This window comes from Oryctolagus cuniculus, chromosome 10 (assembly GCF_964237555.1).
Source record: "Oryctolagus cuniculus chromosome 10, mOryCun1.1, whole genome shotgun sequence".
NCBI lineage: Eukaryota > Metazoa > Chordata > Mammalia > Lagomorpha > Leporidae > Oryctolagus > Oryctolagus cuniculus.
Genome location: NC_091441.1, coordinates 83,323,049 through 83,346,310, shown reverse-complemented (window position 1 = coordinate 83,346,310; position 23,262 = coordinate 83,323,049). Strand labels below are relative to the sequence as shown.

General features: G+C 44.3%; 1 protein-coding gene across 6 annotated transcripts in view; it reads left to right on the top strand.

The window, feature by feature from the left end:
• Window positions 1–2,060: 2,060 nt before the first annotated feature.
• The window catches only part of SLC25A26 (solute carrier family 25 member 26), a 158,244-nt gene continuing 137,042 nt past the window's right edge, over window positions 2,061–23,262 (top strand). The window contains exons 1-3 of one of the 6 annotated variants that reach the window (XM_070050624.1): window positions 2,204–2,330; window positions 5,173–5,322; window positions 21,985–22,141. Coding sequence is in view for 4 of the 6 variants with exons in the window: in XM_008260904.4 (XP_008259126.2) it covers window positions 2,076–2,330; window positions 21,985–22,141 (412 nt within the window). In the remaining 2 variants the exon portion in view is untranslated. Of the gene's footprint in view, window positions 2,331–5,172; window positions 5,323–21,984; window positions 22,142–23,262 lie in introns of those variants that run through there. The other 5 variants (XM_008260904.4, XM_051851497.2, XM_070050623.1 and 2 more) reach the window with 5 other exon arrangements.

Here is a 23,262-nt window from a genome sequence, read left to right as displayed (position 1 = left end):
TTCTAAAGACCCTCAGGATTCTTGACCCCTACTGTACTTCTTTTGCATAGTTGTTCCTCTTGAGCTGGGGGCAGGACTAGTGAGTGTGAGGAATATTACTGCAGTGAGTAGGTTGCATTATCCAGCCAAAGAAATTTTGCAGATGTAATTGGGGTCCCTAGTCAGTTGACTCTGAATTGAAAAGACGTAAATTATCTTAGTCTGGGAGGGCCTTACCAAATCATGTGACTTTTTAAAAAAGACTTATTTACTTACTTGAGAGGCAGAGATACAGACAGAGGTAGAGACAGAGAGAAAGAGATCTTCCATCCCCTGGTTCACGCCCCAAAAGGGCTGCAACGACTGGAGCTGGGCTGATCTGAAGACAGGAGCCAGGAACCTCTTTCGCTTTTTCTGGGTCTCCCACATCGGTGCAGGGTCCCAAGGACTTGGGCCATCTTGCACTGCTTTCCCAGGCCATAGCAGAGAGCTAAATCAGAAGGGAGCAGCTGGGACAAGAACCAGCAGCCATGTGGGATGCTGGTGCCGCAGGTGGAGGCTTTACCCACTATATCACAGCACTAGCCCACATCATATGACATCTTAAGAATCAAGAGGAAGTCAACTAAATTGCTTTGAGAGGGAAAGGGCTAAGAAATGTTCTTCAGGCATTAGCAGGAAAGTAGGATGCTTGAGCATGCACCTCTGTGAGTAGTCCTTTCAGTGGTAAGGGTGACAGCAGACAGCAGCTGAGGGTGTGCACCACGCTAAGAAACAGCATGGGCCATCTCCCATGGGCTGAAGAGGGAAGATGTCTTGAGCAGGGAAAGGGTATTACCATCATCTTTACAGAATATTTTTTAAAGATTTATTTTGTTTATTTTTAAAGAGTTTATTTTTAAAGAGTTACAGAGGAGAGGCAGATGGAGACAGAGATCTTCCATCTGCTGGTTCACTCCCCAAATGGCCACAACGGCCAGAGCTGAGTTGATCTGAAGCCAAGAGCTAGGAGCTTCATCTGGGTCTCCCACGTGAGTGCAGGAACCATCCTCTACTGCATTCCCAGGCATATTAGCAGGCAGCTGGCTCAGAAGAGGAGCCGCCGGGACTCCAACCGGTGCCCATATGCGATGTCAGTACTGCAAACAGCGGCTTTACCCGCTACACCACAGCGCTGGCCCCTAGCAAATGTTTTCTGTAAGCCATGAACCAGGCCAAGGACTTGAATGCATTATCTCATTTAACTTGTAGGAATATCATATGAAGAAGTTACAGAAGGGGGAGGGACTCAATCTTAGAACACGATGCCCAAACCCAGTAGTTGATAACTCAGAATTTGAATCCCATACAATCCTAAAGCGATTCTTATTGTTTCTAGACCATATCTTATCTAGAAGAGCAATGATTCCGACAATGGTCTCAACGAGCCTGCCAAGGCTATTGTGAGGGTTTTGAGGAACAGTGAGGAAGGCACCAGGTAAAACTTCAGGCCTGGCTCTGCTATGTTTGCTGCAGCTTTGGGTTTGCTAGTTCTCAGAGCATTGGAATCTCCTGTAAAATGAAAATAATGGTTACCTTATAGAGTGTGAGAATTACATAAGAAAATGCCTGTCAATCACCTAACACCACGATTAAAAGACAGCTGGTCCTTAAAACGTATGTAAGGTCTGAAAGCGTTTATTTGTTTAAGTGTAAAGACGTGCTCATTCCGAGAAACTTGAATTAACGGGGGCTTCCAGGTGTACACAGGAATAAAAGAGAACCAGACGAGCAGGTGAATAAGTTCAAGGAATAATCAGTGTAATAACTGCTGGTAAGAGGAGAAAGCTAGCTGCAACTCAAGGAAATTTTTGAGATCTTTTTCTGTCTTTATATAATGATTTGATAATGAGTTCATTTACCAGAAATGCAGGCAAAATGTGTACATTTAAGACCAAGAAATAACCCATGTGGATGCTAAGAAACTCCAAGTCTTAGCTCCTGAAACAGCCGCCCTCTTCAATTTAGAATCACCGTGCCCTCACGCAGTGTCTAAATTGCTCGCGAGAGTTTGTCCTAGCTGCATCCTGAGGCTAAGGCGGGAAACGCGAGCAGAAATGAGCCGCGAGATTCGGCCGGATCACAGCTCCCCAGACCCCGCCCTCCTCCAGGCTCGGAGCCCCGAGAGCTACACGTGCAGTTGTTTTGGTCTGACGTCACGGGATCCCGGAAGTCAGCCAAGACAAGCCCCGCCTCCAACATGGCTGCGCGCAGAACATGGGGCCGTGACTCGCCTCTGCTCAGTCTCGAGTTATAGCGTTAACCTGCTTTGCGGAGCGATGGACCCGCCGGGGTTCACAGCGTCACTGGTGGTGAGTGCAGGGCGGTGGGGTGGGCTCGTTGGGCTGCCGAAATCCGCCGCTGGAGTCCGTGAGGGCGTTTCTGCTCAGGCTTTTTCTTCCGGTGTTGCGCGCTGGACTGTCCTCGGGTCACCCTGGGCTCCGCGTTCCCAGGCCGCCGCTGGGCCTGGTCCAGTGCCGCGTCTGTTCTGCTCGGATGTAAGAGAGAAGAGAACTGGTGGTGCTTGGGTCTTTGTCTTTCGCGTGTTCGCTTACATAAAGAGAAGAGCTTCCATTATATAATGTAACCGTGCTGTGCGTTTTTTTCTTTTTTTAAATATTTATTTTGTTTGAAAGGCAGAATTACGGAGAGAGATCCATCTTCCTTCAGCAGGTTCATTCCTTAAATGGCTGCAATGGCCAGGGCTGGGCCAGACCGAGCCAGGAGCTTCATCTGGATCTCCACGTGGGTGCAGGGGCCCAAGCAACTGGGCCACTTTCTGCTGCTTTCTCAGGCGATCCAAGTGGAGCAGCCGGGAATTGAACCGGTACTTATATGGGATGCTAGCTTCGCAGGCTGCTGCTCAAACCACTATACCACAACACTGGCCAGCCGTGTTGCTTTTTTAATCTTAGAAAATGACACAGTCATTCACTCATTGAAGCACAATTTGTTTATTTCAAGGGTTTGGAAATATATCCATAGGCACAGGTAGCTGTGCTCTGCAGTCGGTAGCCAGCCAGTTCCTTAGAAAGCTGTGTGAATCAACACTGGGAACCTCAAAAACTGAAACAAAGATCCTTTCACAAATGAATGTTTCAAAGTGTCTATTATGGCAGGCACAGTAGGGGATATTAGATACAGCAGTGAACAAGAGATTGCTTGATGACATTTTCACGGTGGGGTAGTGGGCAAAGGCAGACAGGTAGTTTTAAAAATGCCTCTCACTGGGCAAATGGAGGCCCGGAGGCATTTGTTCATTCAATTTCCCACTGTTTGGAGTTGCAGGTGTTGGAGATAACATGGTGAACAAGATAGACCTGCTCAGAGAGGTCAGGTGTTGCCATGGAATTGTCAAATGACTGTTGGGATAAATGACAGGTGGGCTGGCTTCAGGGTATAATGGGCATATGTGGAAGAAAGAGGTGTCTTGGCCAGACTTGTGGATGATGGCTTTTAAATATTGATGTGCTCAAACTTCTGTAAACTAGGTCTTGAGAAATAAAGAAATACATTACCGCTTGCAAGTAGGTTTCTTTTGGGCCTGGTAAGATGGCAGTTTTGTCAATATTCAGGTGTTGATTCTTTGCATATACAATAACTATTGTCAAGCAATTGCAATCTTGTTTTAGTTTTCCAAATGAGCAAATTGTAGTAGAGAGTCTACTTGTCCAAAGTGATACAAGTGAGACTCTTCTCCCCCCACCTTTTTTTTTTTATTTGAAAGGCAGAGTTACAGAGGTAAAGACAGAGGTCTACCATCCACTGGTTCACTTCCCAGATGGCCGGAGCTGCGCCGATCCAAAGCCAAGAGCCAGGTGCTTCCTCCTGGTCTCCCATGTGGGTGCAGGGGCCCAAGGACTTGGACCATCTTCCACTGCTTTCCCAGGCCATAGCAGAGAGCTGGATCGGAAGAGGAGCAGCTGGGACTAGAACCGGTGCCCATATGGGATGCTGGCGCTTCAGGCCAGGGTGTTAACCTGCGCTACAGCGCCGGCCCCTCCCCCCACTTTTTAAAATAATTTGCTTATTTGTTTGAAGGAAGAGTGACAGATGGAATAATGATGTCTTCCACGTGCTGGCTCATTCCCCAAATGCCCCTAATAGCCATGCTGAGCCAGGCTGAAGTCAGGAGCCAGGAAATTCATCCTCATCTCCCACATGAGTGGTAGGCACTCAGATACTTGGACCATCAGTTGCTGCCTTCCACATGAACAGGAAGCTGGCTCAGAAATAGGGAGTAGTAAGATTCAAACCAGCCATTCTGTTATGGGCTGCAGGCATCCCACACAACTAAAACTGATGCACCATAATCAGTGCCTGCTGGAGACCCATTTTATATACCTATGTGTTAGGGCTTAGATTCCAACCAGGTGCTCTTAATTGTTTGCTGATACTGTTTTCAAACTCAGCAACAGTAGTGAAACCAGGTGAGTGTTAGAGTTAATAAAGAAAAGAATGGTTTTACAAAGTACCCCAGGATATATATATGTGTGTATGTATATATATCTAGAGAGAGAGAAAGAGAGAGGATAAAATTGGTATCAGTGGGTTGAAGTTATAAGGTAGTGCTTATACCAGCTAAAGGAAAACCATTTTATTCATTCAGCCCACAGGTTATCTGCCATTTCTTTTGCCTCCTGGCCCCTGTGGTGGAGATGCAGTGGTAAGCGAACCAAACCACACCTTTAGTAGAGGGAGAAAGGCCCACCAATAAAACAGACAGTTGCAGCACCTCTAAGTGCTGTGAAAGAAATGAACTGAAGTTGTTATAGAGAGCAGTGCTGGAGAAGCTACTAGTATTTTAGATGACATGCACAAGAAAGGTTCTGAGGAGTGACAAGTAGGCTAAGACCTAAAGGATGAAAAGATGTGAAACACTGTGATAAGCAGATGGGAAAGTTCACTCAAGGGGAGCAGTGTTTGATAAATCCTCAGGTAGAGAGAGCTTGGATGTCTGAGTGGTAGCTAAGCCTCAATGGGTAAGGGTTCTTTGATAAGGTTGATATCAGGTAGTGACAACCTGCTGAAGGTGGGTTTGTGGGGCGTGGATAAGACTGGATTGTATTTGAAATATAATAATAGAAGTCATTAAAAACTTTATTATCAAAGTAGTTCAGAAATGGAGTGGCTACTTTTTTTTTTTTTTTTTAGATTTATTTATTTGTTTGAAAGTGTTCCACGGAGAGAGAAGGAGAAGCAGAGAGAGAGGTCTTCTCTCCGCTGGGTGATAGCCCAGTTGGCTGCAACTGCTGGAGCTGCGCCGATCCGAAGCCAGGAGCTTCTTCCGGGCCTGCCACACAAGTACAGGGGGCAAGGACGTGGGCCATCTTCTACTGCTTTCCCAGGCCATAGCAGAGAGCTAGTTGGAAAGTGGGGCAGCCAGGACTTGAACTGGCACCCATATGGGATGCCAGCACTGCAGGTGGCAGCTTTACCCGTTAAGCCACAGTGCCGCCCCGAGTTGCTACTTTTTAAGTCTGAGAGTAGCTTTGAGACAGGCTGAATAGTCTTGTGAAGCTCTGCTTTGCTTACTACCATGTTACCAATACCTGCCGCAGTACAGGCACTCAGACTGCACGTTGCATGAATGGATGAAGGGCAAGCCTTGATGACTACTGAAGGCTACAAACTCAGAGTCAGGATTAAATGAGATAACGTGATAAATTCAGTATAGAACTTGGCCTGTAGCTGTCAGAGAAATGCTCCCTTTCTAAAGCTTTGATCACGAGGTTGATGGAAGGGGTGTAGTGTTGAGAAAGGGGAGAGCCCTTGAAATGTTCTCATGTAAGCCACAGCGTGGCTTGTCAGAAAAATTAAAAAAAAAAAAAAAGCATATTGATCAGTGTGTGCTTTTTAAGAAAGCAGTTTGGACCTATGTATTAGCAGCCTAAAGATGTTCAGAACATTTAACTACTTGGAGACAAAAGGAAGCCACTTACACATGGACTAGAAGGGGACTGGTAGGGCAAATGAAGGGAGAATGCTTCCTTGGACGAGTCTGGTCCACTAAAAATACTGTTTGTGAAGAGAGTGTATTATAAGGAAAATGCTTCTAAGATGAAATTTCAAAAAGCCACAATATTGTATGCAGGTATTCAGAAAGTTCATGGAAATGGGCATTATGAAAAAACTTCATGGATTTTAAATTTTTTAGCATCAGAAAAACTTTCAGTTCCATTTCCCATGAACTCTCTGAAGTGGACTCAGATGTATTTTTGTTTGTACCTAGTTAAAGATGTGTAAACATATTCCTCTATTGAGTTAAAAATAAAAAAAAGCTGCATTGAAATATCCCAAGATAACAGTTTTTTTGATGGTAGGATTACATTTTTCTCCTTTAGATTTTTTTTTTTATTTTATTTTTGACAGAGTGGACAGTGAGAGAGAGAGAGACAGAGAGAAAGGTCTTCCTTTGTGGTTGGTTCACCCCCCAGTAGCCGCTGCAGCCGGCGCACTGCGGCTGGTGCACCACGCTGATCCGAAGCCAGGAGCCAGGTGCTTCTGGTCTCCCATGCGGGTGCAGGGCCCTAGCACTTGGGCCATCCTCCACTACACTCCCGGGCCACAGCAGAGAGCTGGACTGGAAGAGGGGCAACCGGGACAGAATCTGGTGCCCTGACCAGGACTAGAACCCCGTGTGCCGGCTCCTGCAGGCGGAGGATTAGCCTAGTGAGCCACAGCACCGGCCTCTACTTTAGATTTAAAAAACAAACAAACAAACAAACATGCCTTTCATTTACTTCTCTTTTTTTGCTGCCTGATTTTTTTTTTTTTTTTTTTTTTTTTTTTTGACAGGCAGAGTTAGACAGGGAAATAGAGAGAAAGGTCTTCCTTCCGTTGGTTCATCCCCCAAATGGCTGCTACGGCCGGCGCTGCGCCCATCCGAAGCCAGGAGCCAGGTACTTCCTCCTGGTCTCCCATGTGTGCTCAGGGCCCAAGGACTTGGGCCTTCCTCCACTGCCTTCCCGGGCTACAGCAGAGGGCTGGACTGGAAGAGGAGCAACTGGGACCGAATCCGGCGCCCCGACCAGGACTAGAACCTGGTGTGCCTGCACCGCAGGTGGAGGATTAGCCAAGTGAGCCGTGGTGCCGGCCTCTACTCTTTCAACTCTTTTTACTCTGGTGAGAAAAGTTACTCTTAACTTTTCTGTTGACTCTGTAGTTCGTCTGTTCCCCTGCCTTTTGACTTATATGAAACCAAAACCAACCTCTCTGTAGTTACCTTTTAACCAGTTCCAGGCTACAGGGGAAAGAACTTTGGCAATTTGAGTTTTATGTTACTTAAAGTACAGGCAGTCCTTGATTTGCATGGTAGTGTAGGAGGATAAAAATGACTATAAGCTGAAACTGCGCAAACTGATTTTAATGATAGATGGGAAAAGTTAAGATTGTTTCATGACCTGAAGAATTTTTTGGGGGGGCCAGCATTGTGGTGCAGTGGTTTAAGCCATGGCTTGCAGTGCTGGCATCCCGAATCTGAGCACCGGTCTGAGTACTACTGCTAGGCTTTTGATCCAGCAACTTGCTGATGCACCTGAGAAAACAGTGAAAGATGGTCCAAGTACTTGGATCCCTGCCGTCCATGTGGGAGACCCAGATGAAAGTCTAGGCTCCTGGCTTTGGCTTAGCCCAGTCCTGGCCATGTCAGCCATTTGGGGAGTTACCAGCCAGAACTTATCTCTTTTTTAAAAATAGAAAATCTTAGCACAACTTGTTGGGATGTTACTTGCCTTCTTGTCAAGTAATTTATAATAAAGAGCAAGTGTTTTTTTTTTCTCCTTTTTTGCTGTGGCAATTTGTCATACTACTTTCTAAATTTGGATCAACTTCCAATATTTTATCCTTTGTACTTTTAATGTTGTGAATTATCTCTTAGAGTTCTTTTATATATTCAAGAGAGAGAGAGAGAGCAAGAGCAAGCATGCGAGGGAACACTTGCATCCACTATCTTATTCCCCACAAGCCTATAGTGGCCCTGTCTGAGCCAGCTGGAAGCCAAGAAATTAACCTAGGTTGCCTATGTGGGTGGCAGGGGCCCAAGGTCTTGAAACATCAGTTGTTGCCTCCCAGAGTGTTCATTAGCAGGAAGCTGAAATTGGAACTGGAGCTAGAACTTCAGTCTGGGCCCTCTGATTTGGGATGTGAATGTCCCAACTGGTGTCTTAGTCACCTGGCCAAACACCTGCCCCAAGACTTCCTTTAATGTAAAGACAATTGCTAGCGTACCATCCTGTGGTACATCTTTATTCTTCTGTATCACAGCCATCTTCTTCATTTATATTGGAACTTTTGACTTAGTTCCTCTGGTTGTGTATCTAGATTCTCTTGAAAGACAGCAGTATCTATATTTGAATCGACAGCTGTGTCGTGTAGAACACCACTCATGTTTGATTTTAACTTCGCTTTCAGTGTTAGCACTTTACATTTCTTTTTTCCACTTTTATCCTGATTGACCCATTCTTTCATGGTTTTTCATTTTTGTAAAATATACTGTGGTTCTTTTACTGGAAATTGAGAAGGTAGTATAACTACATGCTTTGCTGTTTGTAGATGAACTGAATAACATATGGGCAGTGGCTTTTTTTTTTTAAGATTTACTTATATATTTGAAAGAGTTACATAGAGAAGGAGAAAGACAGAGAGAGGTCTTTGATCTGCTCATTCACTCCCCAGTTGGCCGCAACAGCTGGAGCTGCACTGATCTGAAGCCAGGAGCCAGGAGCTTCCCCTGGGTCTTCCAACATGGATGCAGGGGCCCAAGGGCTTGGGACATCTTCCACTGCTATCCCAGGCCATAGCAGAGAGCTGGATCAGAAGTGGAGCAGCTAGGACTCGAACCGACGCTCAAATAGGATGCCAGCACTGCAGACGGCAGCTTTACCTGCTATGCCACAGTGCTGACACCAGTGTCTTTTTTTTTTTTTTTTAAAGATTTGTTTACTTATTTGAAAGTTAGAGTTACACAGAGAGAGGAGGAGAAGCAGAGCGAGAGAGAAGGTCTTCCATCCGCTGTTTCACTCCCCAGTTGGCTGCAACGGCCGGAGCTGTGCTGATCTGAAGCCAGGAGCTTCTTCCGGGACTCCCATGTGGGTGAGGGGACCCAAGGGCGTGGGCCATCTTCTATTTTCCCAGGCCATAGCGGAGAGCGAGATCAGAAGTGGAGCAGCCGGAACTTGAACCAGTGCCCATATGGGATGCTGGCGCTGGAGGCGGTGGCTTAACCCACTGTGCCATAGCGCCAGACCCCCCCAGTGGCTTCTTTAATTGTGTTGTGATCTATAGACTGAGAACGAGTTTGTACTTAATGAAATTACAGTTAATATGCTATTGGGAGACTTGTATTATTTAGCTAAATCATGGCAACTGAAATTCGTGCTGTTGTCCTATGCAAAATGAGGACCATTTGTGTTTTCCCCACTCAGTGAATTGGCTTTGAAAAGTCTGGGTGGTGATGTCACAGGGAGAAATTTTTTGCTTTCTTAAGATTTATTTTTTTTATTTTAAAGGTAGAATGATACGGAGAATGAGAAACATAGCGATATCCATCTGCTGTTTGACTCCCCATATGGCTGCAATAGCTGTGGCTGAGTCAAGCTGGAGCCAGGAGCCGAGAACTCCATGCAGGTCTCCCACCTTGGTACAAGTACTTGGGCCTGTTGCTTTCCCAGGCTTATCAGAGAGAGCTGGATCGGATGTGGAGTAGCCAGGTGTTGAATGTGAAGCTGAACCCACTGGACCAATATGCAAAGTGCTTTTTCCTGTGTGTGTGTGTGTGTGTGTGTGTGTGTGTGTGTGTGTGTGTTTGCGCATGCGCATGTGTAGTACTCACTTGTATCTTACTGGACTTATCTACCTGCTGCTGAAAACCTGTGGCAAAGAAGCCTGGAGGGGTAAAGGAATAGGTTGGGCTGTTGGGGGTTCTTAGGAGGGAAAGGAAGCAAGAAAAGCTAACAAGAATGAAGCACTGGGTATGCTTTTAAAGAAGCTTTTTTTTTTTTTAATGTTTCCCTCCAGTCTTTTCTGGATAGTGCCTTCCTAGTTTCAACTTGGAGTAAAGGGAAGTTAATATCTGCTAAGAAAGCATTGCTTCCAGATCTCTAGGAAATTGGAAAGTATGCTGCACTTTCTCAGGGTGGCTTTGTGGGACTTTTTCACATTTTTATTAAGTGAGGAAGTCCTCCTTTTTTGCTTGCTTTTGTGGTGAGGAAAAAAACACTAAACACAGGTAGACTCTGAGTTTTATGAGCAGTGGGACGTGCATGACACCCTTGGAGACCAGTAATCATCTGGGCCCACAGCTGAGAACTCCTGTGCTCACAGAGGTGTTTCTTGTTGAGCTCCAGTACTGGGAGAGGCATGGCCTTTCCTTTTTCATGTTTTTCAGTTGGAGAGAGTGGTACTTAGAATGTTTTAGTATTTGATAATTTTGCTGCAAATGACTTGTTGATAGGTTTTTGTTACCACTTACAAACTTTAATACTATATATTGAAAGTTGCTTTAAGTATTAAAATATTGTATTATACAGATAACATTTGAATAACATTAATGAAAAATCAAATATCTTTTACCTGTTTAATCAAATGTATTTGTTGGCCTTGGTTGCGGATGCAATGCCTCAAAGATAGAATCCCTACCTTTTTTTTTTTTTTTTTTTTGGATAGGCAGAGTTAGACAGTGAGAGAGACAGAGAGAAAGGTCTTCCTTCCGTTGGTTCACTCCCCAGATGGCTGCTACAGCCAGCGCTGCACCGATCCGAAGCCAGGAGCCAGGTGCTCCTTCCTGGTCTCCCAATTGGGTGCAGGGCCCAAGCACTTGGGCCATCCTCCACTGCCTTTCTGGGCCACAGCAGAGAGCTGGACTGGAGAAGGAGCAGCCGGGACTAGAACCCAGGGCCCATATGGGATGCCAGCACCTCAGGCAGAGCATTGACCAAGTGAGCCACGGCGCCGGCCCTGAGAATCCCTGCCTTTTTGGACTTGGAGTCTAGGTGAAGGCATTTTCCTGGCTCCACAGATGAAGAAATACTGGCCTAGAGAAGTTAAATAGCCTTCTATGGAGATTCAGTTGAGATCGAAGCCATGTCAGTCTGATACCAATTCTGTGTTCTAAGGCAATATTTAATCTGAAAGAATTTTTGGAGAAGTATAAAAATAGTCCAATCACATTCTAGTCCCATCATTCCACTTTTGGGAATAGTTTCACTGGACAAAACTGAACTTACACAGCAGTCCCTTCCATTAGGAGGTGGTCATACACAGACTTTGCAGAGAAGTCACCCTGAAAGCCCCCAGAGCTGTCCATGCAGCTGGGAATGCTGTGAGGAGTAGCAGAGGCAGGCAGCACTGTTTGTGGCAAACCAGGATGGGGACAACCGCACAGTATGCTGCAGGTTTTTTTTTTTTTTTTTTTGAATATGTCATCTTTTTACAAAGCATTATCTCCACATCTTAGAGTTCCTTTTTTAGAAGACATCAGAAGTGCTGGGTTAGAGACTTAGAAGACACAGTGACTGACCTGGGTTCTACTTTGAAGGCTCTTAGTGTTCGACTTGATGGTTAGAACCCAAGTGAACTATCACTAAAATTGGATGGGAAGTGAAGGAAGTAGCATGTAATTCTGCCTAGAGGAGTGTGAAAGGTTTTGTGAGCAGCCTTAAGAATGGATACAATCAGGTGTGCGTGTGTGGGTGTGTGGTGGGTGAAGAGCAGGGGAACAGGGGTGGGGCTGTGGCAGGGAAGGTGCCCTGCTGGTGCGGTAGTCAAGAGACAAGGGAGAAAGCCCAAACAGAAACATAGAAATGATAAGTTTGGGGATGTGTTTGGAAAACTAGTCGGTCAGTAGGAGTGAGTACGATAAAGGTAGGGAGGAGACAGTCTGTGGGTTGAGGTTCTTCATTAACCTCTGCTGATTACCTGTTGTCCTCGTATGTAAGGGAACTTTGAAATGTTCATGGAAAAATGAAATTAGCAGCTAAGTTTACTTTGGTGCAGAAAAATGTTGACATTCGTGCATAGCTTGTGTCACAATACACATTTTTCATGAACTTTCTGAAGACATAGTGTCACATGCAGCCAGTTTATTAGTGATTTTTGCATGAGGGGAATGTTTTGAGTGGCTTTACTTTTGTTTGCTATGATAATCTTTATAAAAGTTAAACAATAAAAAACCCAACAAGGGGCTGGTGCTGCGACTCACTGGGCTAATCCTCCGCCTGTGGCGCTGGCACCTGGGTTCTGGTCCTGGTCGGGGTGCCGGATTCTGTCCCGGTTGCTCCTCTTCCAGTCTGGCTCTCTGCTGTGGCCCAGGAGGGCGGAAGCAGGACCTTTCTCTGTCTCATTCTCACTATCTGACTCTGCCTGTCCAAAAAAAAAAAAAACTGACAAGGTGGTAATAAAACTTTTGATCATGAGTTGCTTTCCACAGAAGTAACAACTTGTAGCAATTTAGTGAGCATGTTTCCAGGTTTCTTTTTTCTTTTCTTTTCTTTTTTTTTTTTTTTTTTTGACAGGCAGAGTGGACAGTGAGAGAGAGACAGAGAGAAAGGTCTTCCTTTTGCCGTTGGTTCACCCTCCAATGGCCGGTGTGCTGCGGCCGGCGCACCGCGCTGATCCGATGGCAGGAGCCAGGTACTTATCCTGGTCTCCCATGGGGTGCAGGGCCCAAGCACTTGGGCCATCCTCCACTGCACTCCCAGGCCACAGCAGGGAGCTGGCCTGGAAGAGGGGCAACCGGGACAGAATCCGGCGCCCCGACCGGGACTAGAACCCGGTGTGCCGGCGCTGCAAGGCGGAGGATTAGCCTAGTGAGCCCGGTGCTGGCCCCAGGTTTCTAATTAGTGTACAAATAATTGGATTTTTTTAAAAAGTGGGATTGTTCAGCCGGCGCCGTGGCTCAATAGGCTAATCCTCCACCTTGCGGCGCCGGCACACCGGGTTCTAGTCCCGGTTGGGGCGCCGGATTCTGTCCCGGTTGCCCCTCTTCCAGGCCAGCTCTCTGCTATGGCCAGGGAGTGCAGTGGAGGATGGCCCAGGTGCTTGGGCCCTGCACCCCATGGGAGACCAGGAAAAAGCACCTGGCTCCTGGCTCCTGCCAGGATCAGCGCGGTGCGCCGGCTGCAGCGGCGGCCATTGGAGGGTGAACCAACGGCAAAAGGAAGACCTTTCTCTGTCTCTCTCTCTCACTGTCCACTCTGCCTGTCAAAAAAAAAAAAAAAAAAAAAAAAAAAAGTGGGATTGTTCAGCATATATTTATCATTCCTCTGATAAAGAATATGTGTTTCTGTGCTAGTAGGTACGGGTTGATCTTGTTCTTTTAAAGGTTGTGTGTATAACCGATAGAATAAATAAAGGGGAGAGTGATCCAACATGGGAAGTGAGATACTCAGCAGACTCATAGAATGGCGGATGTCCTAAATAGCACTCTGGCCTCAGAATCAGCCCTAAAGGCACTCGGATCTGGCTGAAAAGCCCATGAGAGTATTTCAGGCATGGAAAGCCAAGACACTCTGGCAAAAAGATCTCTGTGAGTGAGATCCCAGTGGAAAGAACAGGTCTTCAAAGAGGGAGGTGCCTTTCTCTGAAGGGAGGAGAGAACCTCCACTTTGACTATGACCGTGTCTAAACAAGATAAGAGTCGGAGAACTCAAGGGGCTTCCATAGCCTTGGAAACTCATAACTGGTGCATAGGGAGATTACTGATGCCATAAACAGGAGTGTCAATTGGTAAAGTCAACAACAGGAGTCACTGTGCACTTACTCCTCATGTAGGATCTCTGTCCTTAACGTGCTGTACACTGAGGCTTAATGCTATAACGAGTACTCAAACAGTATATTTCACTTTGTGTTTCTATGGGGGTGCAAACGACTGAAATCTTTACTTAATGTACACTAAACTGATCTTCTGTAAAAAAAAAAAAAAAAAAAAAAAAGAAAGAAATTATCAATTCCCAACTTGACTCTCACTGGGATTAAACATGACAATAGGTCTGATCTGATTTCATCATCATTTAAAAAAAATCATTATTATTTTTCACTTTATGTTTCTGTGTGGGAGCAAACTGTTGAAATACTTACTTAAGGTATACTAAGCTGATCTTCTGTATATTAAGATAATCGAAAATGAATCTTGATGTGAATGGAAGGGGAGAGGGAGTGGGAAAGGGGAGGGTTGTTGGTGGGAGGGACGGTATGGGGGGGGAAGCCATTGTAACACATGAGTCGTACTTTGGAAATTTATATTCATCAAATAAAAGATTAAAAAAAAAATAAAGGTTGTGTGTAGCAATCAGTTATTTGGATATAACCTATTTAGTTAGACTTCTATGGGAGGACTTTTAGACTGTATTCAGTTTTTTATTACAGACATTGCTGTAGTAAGCATTCTTGTTTACCTGTGCAGTTATTTCTGTAGAAGTGTTTACCCATGAATAAATGAATCAAAGGATTTAATAGTTAAAATGTTTTATTTTGTCAAATTGTCCTCCAATAGGTTACATTAATGTTTCTTTTAATTGTGACCATAACTATTCATATTTTTAAACTTTTCTCATTTAGTTGGGAAAATATTTTTTAATGAATTGTTTGTTTGTTTGTTTTTTTTTAAATTATCCGAGGAACCTGTGTTGTAACATAAAGAGCTAAGCTGCTGTCTTCAATGCCAGCATCCCATATTAGTGCCGGGTTGTATCCTGCTACTCATCTTCTGATCCAGCTCCCTGCTGATGTACCTGGGAAAGCTGCAGAAGATGGCTCCAGTACTTGGGCCCATGCAAGCCATGTGGAGACATGCACGGAGTTCCAGGCTGCTGGCTTTGGTGTGGCAAGGCTCTGACTGATGCAGTCACTTGGGGAGTGAACCAACAGATAGAAGGTCTCTGTCTCTGTCTTTCTCTCTGTAACTCTTCCTTTCAAATAAAACAAAAGGTAAAAACAGATGGAGATCTCCCTGTACTAGTTTGCTCCCCAAAAGCTTGCAACAGCTAGGACTGGGGCAGGCTGCAACCAGGAGCCTGGAACTCAGTCCTGATCTCCCATGTGTGGGTTGCAGGGACCCAAAGGCTTGAGCTTTCATCTGCTGCCTCCAGGATATGCATCAGCAGGAAATTGGAATCGGAAGTAGAACCAGAATGTGAACCCAGATATTTCCATTCGTCTGAAGTGGCATCTTAATGGCTGCAATGAAAGCCATCTCTGGGAAGATTTTTTTTGTGACCATATAAAAAAGCATATTTATATTTTTCTTAGGTATTTATATTTTTCTTTTGGAAATTGGTCTTGTCTTTTTTTTTTTTTTTTAATTCAGTGTACCTTTTAAAGGCTGGTTTTGCAGTATTTTCTAAAATGTGTATATGAAGGGGCTGGTGCTGCGGCATAGCAGGTCAAGGCTCCATCTGCAGTGCCAGCATCCCATATGGGTGCTGTTTCGAGATCCAGCTGCCTCTCTTCAGATTCAGCTCCCTGCTGATGGCTTGGGAAAGCAGAAGAAGATGGTTCTAGTCTTTGGCCCCTGAACCCGTGCTGGAGAACTGGAAGAAGCTCCTGGCTCCTTGCTTTGGATCGGTCCAGCTCTGGCCATTGCAGCCATTTGGGGAATAAACCAGCGGATGGAAGACCTCCCTCTCTCTCTGTCTCTCCTTCTCTCTCTGTGTAACTCTTTCAAATAAATAAATAAAATCGTTTAAAAAATGTATATGTTAAGCCTTTATTTTAGCCCTTGGATGCCTCCTGTGTGCTGATGCTGGGAAAGCATTGGTAAACAAAGCAGATAACAGATCTCAGCCTCCTAGGACAGACAGACATTGAACGAATAAGTGATCATACATTCAACTATGAAATTAAAATTATGATGAGGACTTGGAAACAAGAGGATGTAAATCTGGAATGAGAGATTAGGGAAGTGTATCTCCAATGTCCTTGAAATGATGAGCTGACATGGAGGAAGGGGCACATGAAGGTGGCAAGGAGGTATGTCGTGAAGAGAAGTAGTGGGGGTTGCAGGTGAGAAGTAGATGGAGTGCAACACTTCCAGAGTGTCATTTGTCTAACCTGGGTTAGAATTATGTTGTCTATACTTAGGAATATTGGAACGTATGGAAGATTTAGGCTGGAGACTGACAAGGTGAAATTTATATTTTACCAAGATGTCTCTGCCTTTTGTGTAGAGCGGTAGGGAGCTCTGTAAGAGAATTAATGGTGAATGGGGGAAGGAGACAGCACAGGAAGGAAAGGCAGCAGTTTTGCAATGAGAGCGGTGGTTCAGATCGGTGGTGGCCACCTTGTTGTAGAGAAAGCAGAATGTTAGGTATGAAGAAGCCATGTTAAACTAACAGCTGGTTCTTGTTAGCTGTCCTTTAGACAGTGGCCTCTAGATTTTACCACCCCTCTTTTTTTAAGATTTGTTTATTTGAAAGGCACAGTTACAGAGAGGCAGAGGCAGAGGCAGAGAGAGAAGTCTTCCATCCACTGGTTCAGTCCCCAAATGGCCTCAATGCCGGAGCTGGGCTGATCCAGAGCCAGCAGTTTCTTTTGCGTTTCTCACACAGGTGCAGGGGCCCAAGAACTTGGGCCATCTTTTGATTGTTTCCCAGGCTATTGCAGAGAGCTGGCGCAGAGTGGAGCAGCCGGGACTTGAACGGATGCCCATATGGGATGCCGATGCTACAGCTGGCGGCTTTATCCGCTGTGCCACAGCACTGGCCCCTGATTTTACTTAAGTTACACAGGTGTGGGGCAGGTGTTTAGGCTAGCAGTTAGGGGTGCCGGTGTACCACACTGGAGTGCCTACGTTTGATTCTCAGCTCTGCCTCCCAACTGCAGCTTCTTGCCGGTGCAGACCCTGGTAGGCAGTGGTGATAGCTTAAGTAACTGGGTTCCTGCCGCTGATGCAGAAGACCTGGATTAAGTTCCACGCTCCTGGCTTTTGCACCTAATCAGTCCCAACCTTTGCAGCCACTTGAATGAGCCAATAGCTGGGTGCTCTCTCTTTCCTACTCTCAAATAAATAAAAAGTTGCACAAATTGTTTTCATCCTATAGTTGAGCAGCACTGATTAATATTTTGGTTGATGTTCTGCCAGCCTCCTTTTGAAAAGGTTTTTTTGGGTGTAATACTGACACTTTTGAATTCCCAGAGTAATTTCAAAGTAGCTGTTAGATGCTTCCTTTGTGTGGCCTGTCAGCATTTTTTTGCATTTAACTTAAGGTAGAGATGTGTATTGTAATTGTATGGTGTTGAGTTTGCAATAAATCGTTATGCTGGAACGAGGCTTGCTCAGGGTTATCTGTGGTACATTTTTTTAAAATTTTGTCTAGTTCTTAACCTAAACAGTTTCAGTGTAAACTACCATAAGTCTTGGTGTCATTTGCCTGATACGTTATTTGATAAGCAATCATAACAGATTTCTCAGGCTAAAAAGTAAAAGATGTGATATGATTCAGTTGATGTTGGCTTGTATATTTTGTACAAAACTATTGATGTAAAATTTCAGCATTTTTTAAAGTATTGTTTAAATCTTAAATACGTTTGGCCAATTTATAGGTATTATTCAGATTTTTTTGTTAGCTGTTTTTTTTTTTTTTTTGTTAGCTGTCTGTTTCTTCAGTCTAATGAATGTAAATGACATTTGAGTTGCAGAAGTTTGAAATTCACAGAAGCAATTAGTAACTTTTGATTCATGTTTTACTAGATAAGTAGATTGAATTAGTAATCTTATTCTCAGAAGATAAGAATTGTGAAAGGTTAAAGAATCAATGCATGCAAAGTACGCAAATAGATTAAAGCAGTAATTAACTTATTGATTAAAATTTAGCAGTAGATAGCAAGCGCTTCTCTGAATCTTCTTTTAAGATTAATGAGAAAATTAGAATGAAATGCAGCATGTGTTTAAGGAATCCAGTTGTGTCAGACATTCTCACCAGGATTTTATTCTCTTTATTCTGTCCATGCTGTGAGGCAGGCAAAATACTTGATTTACTTACTGGATTCTATAAAAACCTTTAAAAAGTAAGTGAGAGGAATGACAAAAAGGTTATTTGTTTTTACTTTACTACATTATTTGTTTGGATGTTTCCTTTGACTTGGAAAAGCCACCTTTATGTCCAGAAAGAAATCACATGTTGTCTCTATTCTGTTAGTGCTACTTTAAGCTCTCTACTGGTGTCTCACTGTGGTCTTTTGCTCGCATCATTTTAGGCCATTTGCGGAAAAGACCTTCGTGATCTTTGAAGTTCTTTCATGCTTTTTACACTGATCATTTAGTATAGCATTCATGGTTAATGGCAATGTACTTTTCTGGTGTAAACTAATTTTGAATGGTCTATGCCAGTTAATTTTAAAATTGGCGTTGAATGTTTAATCAGAATACTTCATTTTTCCAGTTAATCCTTGGAGTGATCTTATAGTGAATGGCAAGCAGAGCACAAGTACCAGGGTTTGTTCCACCTGAGCATTCTGTAAGCCCAGAGAGTGCAAACAGCCGATCTATTTGAACCTTGCATGTGATTCTTCTTTTTCCATGTTGTGGATGTATAGTGTTGTAAAATGCTTATTTTCATCTATTTGAAAGGCAGAACAAAGAGGGTGGGAAGAGAGATCTTACGTATGTTGGTTTATTCCCCCAATGCCTGCAATAGGCAGGGCTGGGCCAAGATACAGCCAAGAGCCCAGATCTCCATGTGGGCCTTTCCTGTGGGTAGAAGGAGCCTTCATCTGCTGTCTCCCAGGATGCATCAGCAGGAAGCTGGATCAGACACATACTAGCCATCCAATATGTGATTTGTGCCTCCTAAGCAGTGGCTTAACCCACTGCACCACACCTGTCTTGTTAGATGTATAGTTTGACTTTGTAAATAGGTAATAGATTCATAGGATTCAGAATTCAAAAGTTAAAAGGAAAAAGGAAAAGTTAACAGTTCAATTAAAAAGTTACTATGTAGGAATCATGTTGAGAGATTTCTTCTTGATAGGTGTATTTGCTTAGTATAGCCCAGTTTTGATATATATCGTTAAACAGCACCTTTAGATCTTGTCTGTCCACTTTTTTTTCATTGTCTTCCTGTTCATATTTTTTTGATACGTCTTTTGTCTTTGAGATGAAACTCTTTTTACATTATTCTGCATGTGTTTGAATATAATCATCATAAACTTAGTTTTTAGTCAGGATTTTTTTTCTTTTTGCAAAAGAATTTATTTATTTGAAAGGCAGAGTGACAGAGATGGAAAGAGACAATGAGAAAATTTAAATTCCACTGGTTTACTCCCCAAATGACTACAACAACTAGGATTGGGCTAGGCTGGAGCTAGGAGCCAGGAACTCCAACTGGATCACCACATGGGTGGCAGGGTTCCAAACACTTGGGTCATCATCTGCCTTCCAAGGCACACGAACAGGAAGCTGGCTCAGAAGTGGAACAGCCGGGACTCCAATAGGCGTTCCAATATGGAATGTGAGCATTGTCTTAGAACACCCAATCCTTTAATCAGTTTTTAAATTGCAGCATCTCCAGTGCAGTATGCTGCATGACATACCAGATAGTTTGAGTCAGGTTTATTTTTAAATTTATTTTTATTTTTTTAAAGATTTATTTATTTATTTGAAAAGCAGACTTATAGAGAGGCATAGACACAAAGAGGTCTTCCATCCCCTGGTTAACTCTCCAGATAGCCACAGTGGCCAGAGCTGCACTGACCCAAAGCCAGGAGCCAGGAGCTTCCTCTGGGTCTCCCATGTGGGTGCAGGGCCCCAAGGACTTGACCCGTCTTCCACTGCTTTCCCAGGATATAGCAGAGAGCTGGATCAGAAGTGGAGCTGTCGTGACTCGAACTGGTGCCCATATGGGATGCCAGCACTGCAGGCGGTGGCTTTACCCACTGCCTCACAGCGCTGTGCTGGCCCCTTGAGTCAGGTTGTGGTTGTTTTTTTTTTTTTTGTTTTTTTTTTTTTTGTTTTTTTTTTTTTTTTGACAGAGTGGACAGTGAGAGTGAGAGACAGAGAGAAAGGTCTTCCTTTACCGTTGATTCACTCTCCAGTGGCCGCTGGGGCCGGTGCACCATGCTGATCCTAAGCCAGGAGCCAGGTGCTTCTCCTGGTCTCCCATGCGGGTGCAGGGCCCAAGCACTTGGGCCATACTCCACTGCCTTCCCGGGCCACAGCAGAGAGCTGGACTGGAAGAGGGGCAGCTGGGACAGAATCTGGCACCCTGACCGGGACTAGAACCCGGTGTGCGGGCACCACAGGCAGAGGATTAACATATTGAGCTGCGGCGCTGGCCTGAGTCAGGTTTTAATTTTACTTGGATATTTTTAAGGAGTTACATCTCTATTTAATTTAAAAATTATCAGGGAATTTTCAGATGGTCACAAAAATTAGGATATTACATGAACCCTTCAGTGAGTGACTCTTAAAGTAACAAATCTAGATTCATAATGATCATTAACTGTTTCAAAACACAGGTGTTGAAATTTTTTATATAAATTCACTGCTTGATTAAAAGCAGTAGTGCATTTGTTCTGATATGCAAAGAATTGGCAAATGAAAAAAAGTGCAGAATAGTGCCCATTGTATACCATGTTTTTTTTTTTTTAATGCATGGTTTGTTGTGGGGAGCAACTTGGACTAGACTAAGTTACTGAAATTAAGACTTATTCTATGCATCTGCTCTCCCACAATATGGCGCTGGGAGAGGAGTAAACAGCTTCTACACAGCTGCCTCTCACCAACTTGACAAGCTGCAGGAGCTGCTCCTGATTGGAGGAGAGCAGCGTGCTCGGCGTGTGGGTAGCAGAGTTGGGATTGGTGGAAGAGGACTATAAAGGAGGAGAGAGACAACATGCACCAGGAACATCTGAGGGAACACCTGTGCAGCCCCCGAGAGAGCCGGCCGGCGGTGTGCCGCTCCCCCGCAGAAGTGGGGAAAGTGGCAGGGGGAACCGCCCTTCCACGGAGGTGGAAGGATGGTAGCCAACCCGGGAAGAACCAGCAGCAAACCTGGGAAGGGCCGAGCAGACAAAAGAGCAGCGCAGGGTCCTGTGTTGTTCCTCTGCAAAGAGGGGGAGCGACATAATGGTGCCGTGACTCAGATGTGAAGCCTAGGAGGGATAATGGTGCCGTGACTCGGATAGGAAGCCTAGGAGCGACAGTTTGTATTTGCTTGTAATGGTCTAAAGTAACTGAAAAGATTTAACAGGAAACCAAGACAAGTGGTCATCTGTTATTAGAACCAAGGATGGGAAGGAGTGTTTGTATGCTGCAGGTTTTTTTTGTGTGTGTGTGTGTTTGTTTTTTTTTTTTTTTTACTTTTTTGAGGCTTGTATTTTAAAAATGAATTTAAAGTTGTTTTTTTTTTTAATAAATTCACTTTATTCCCTAAATAATCATTTAGAAAGAACTTCCGTGGGGCCAGTGCTGCGATTCAGTAGGTTAATCCTCCACCTCTGGTGCCGGCATCCCATATGGGTGCTGTGCAGGGTCTAGTCCTGGCTGCTTCCCTTCTGATTCAGCTCTCTTCACTGGCCTGGGAAGGTAGTAGAAGATGGCCCAAGTCCTTGGGCCCCTGAACCTGCGTGGGAGACTTGGAAGAAGCTCCTGGTTCCTGGCTTTGGATCAGCGCAACTCCAGCTGTTTTGGCCATTTGGGGAGTGAACTAGCTGATGGAAGACCTTTCTCTATGTCTTTCCCTCTCACTGTCTATGGCTCTGTCTCTCAAATAAATAAAATCTAACAAACCCAAAAAACTGTAGTATAAAATTTCTGATTTGAAAATAGAGTGCAATTTTTATTATCTTCTTAGGAAAATCTCTAGATTTATATAGAAGGTTCTTTATGCTCAAGAAGTTCATGGACAGAAAGATACAAGATATGTACTTTAAAGACAGCCTTATTTCTATCCCTGCTCTATAATGGCAAAAACCTTGTTTTATTCTAACCTTTTTTCTTTTTCTCCCCCCCCCCCCCACTTTTTTTTAAAGGCCGGTGGGGTAGCAGGTGCTTCTGTTGACTTGATATTATTTCCTCTGGATACCATTAAAACCAGACTGCAGAGTCCCCAAGGCTTTAATAAGGCTGGTGGTTTTCGTGGAATATATGCTGGTGTTCCTTCTGCTGCTATTGGATCCTTTCCTAATGGTAACAATTACATTAATATTGTCATTGCTATAAAGTCAAAATAAAGGGATTTATTTTCAGAATAGCAATTGGTCTTAAATCCACATCAAATTCCTTGTGTGTTATAGCTTATTTTTCAAATTTGAGTTCATGCTGAAGGCCTGTTTCCTAGGCTACACATTGCTGACTTGTTCAAATTTGTTTTCTGTTCTTTAACCCTTTATTTTTTTAATCAGCTGGTGCTGTTGATTCCACCCAAGTATGTTTATAATAAAAGAGTTAATAGTTCACTTTCTTAGATATTTTTGAATATTGAAGCAAAGTATGATGAAAGTGTACCTGATATCCTTTGGGCATCTCAGGAAAGAACTCAGAGCCAAGAGCAATATTTTAAAGAATTTTTTTTTTTTTTTGTTATTGAAACTCCCAGTCAGAATCCATCAAGTGTAATTTCGACGACGTTGATTATGATTTCTTGGAGTTGTGATTCTCAACCTTGTCTGCAATTGGAATCATTTGAAAAGCTTTAAAAAGTTCTCATGCATGTGTTTCCTCTCCAGAAATTTAAGTGTTCTAAGTTCGGCCTGAGTGTCAAAAGTTTCCAAGGTGATTGCATTGTGAGGCTAGCCAGATTTGATAACTGCTGCCTTGGAGAGTCTTGTGGAGCAGGTGCGCCTAAAAGGCATTAAATCTTCCTGTCTTGGCCGGTGCCGAGGCTCACTAGGCTAATCCTCCACCTTGCATCGCCGGCACCCCGGGTTCTAGTCCCGGTCGGGGCACCGGATTCTGTCCCGGTTGCCCCTCTTCCAGGCCAGCTCTCTGCTGTGGCCAGGGAGTGCAGTGGAGGATGGCCCAAGTGCTTGGGCCCTGCACCCCATGGGAATGCAGGAGAAGCACCTGGCTCCTGCCATTGGATCAGTGTGGTGCGCCAGCCGCAGCGCGCCGGCCGCAGCAGCCACTGGAGGGTGAACCAACGGCAAAGGAAGACCTTTCTCTCTGTCTCTCTCACTGTCCACTCTGCCTGTCAAAAAACAAACAAACAAACAAAAAAACTTCCTGTCTTAAGTGTGCTCACATGCTGCAAATGGGGTGCTGCTGCATCCTTCTTACAGTATCTTTTTTTTTTTTTGAAGGTTTATTTA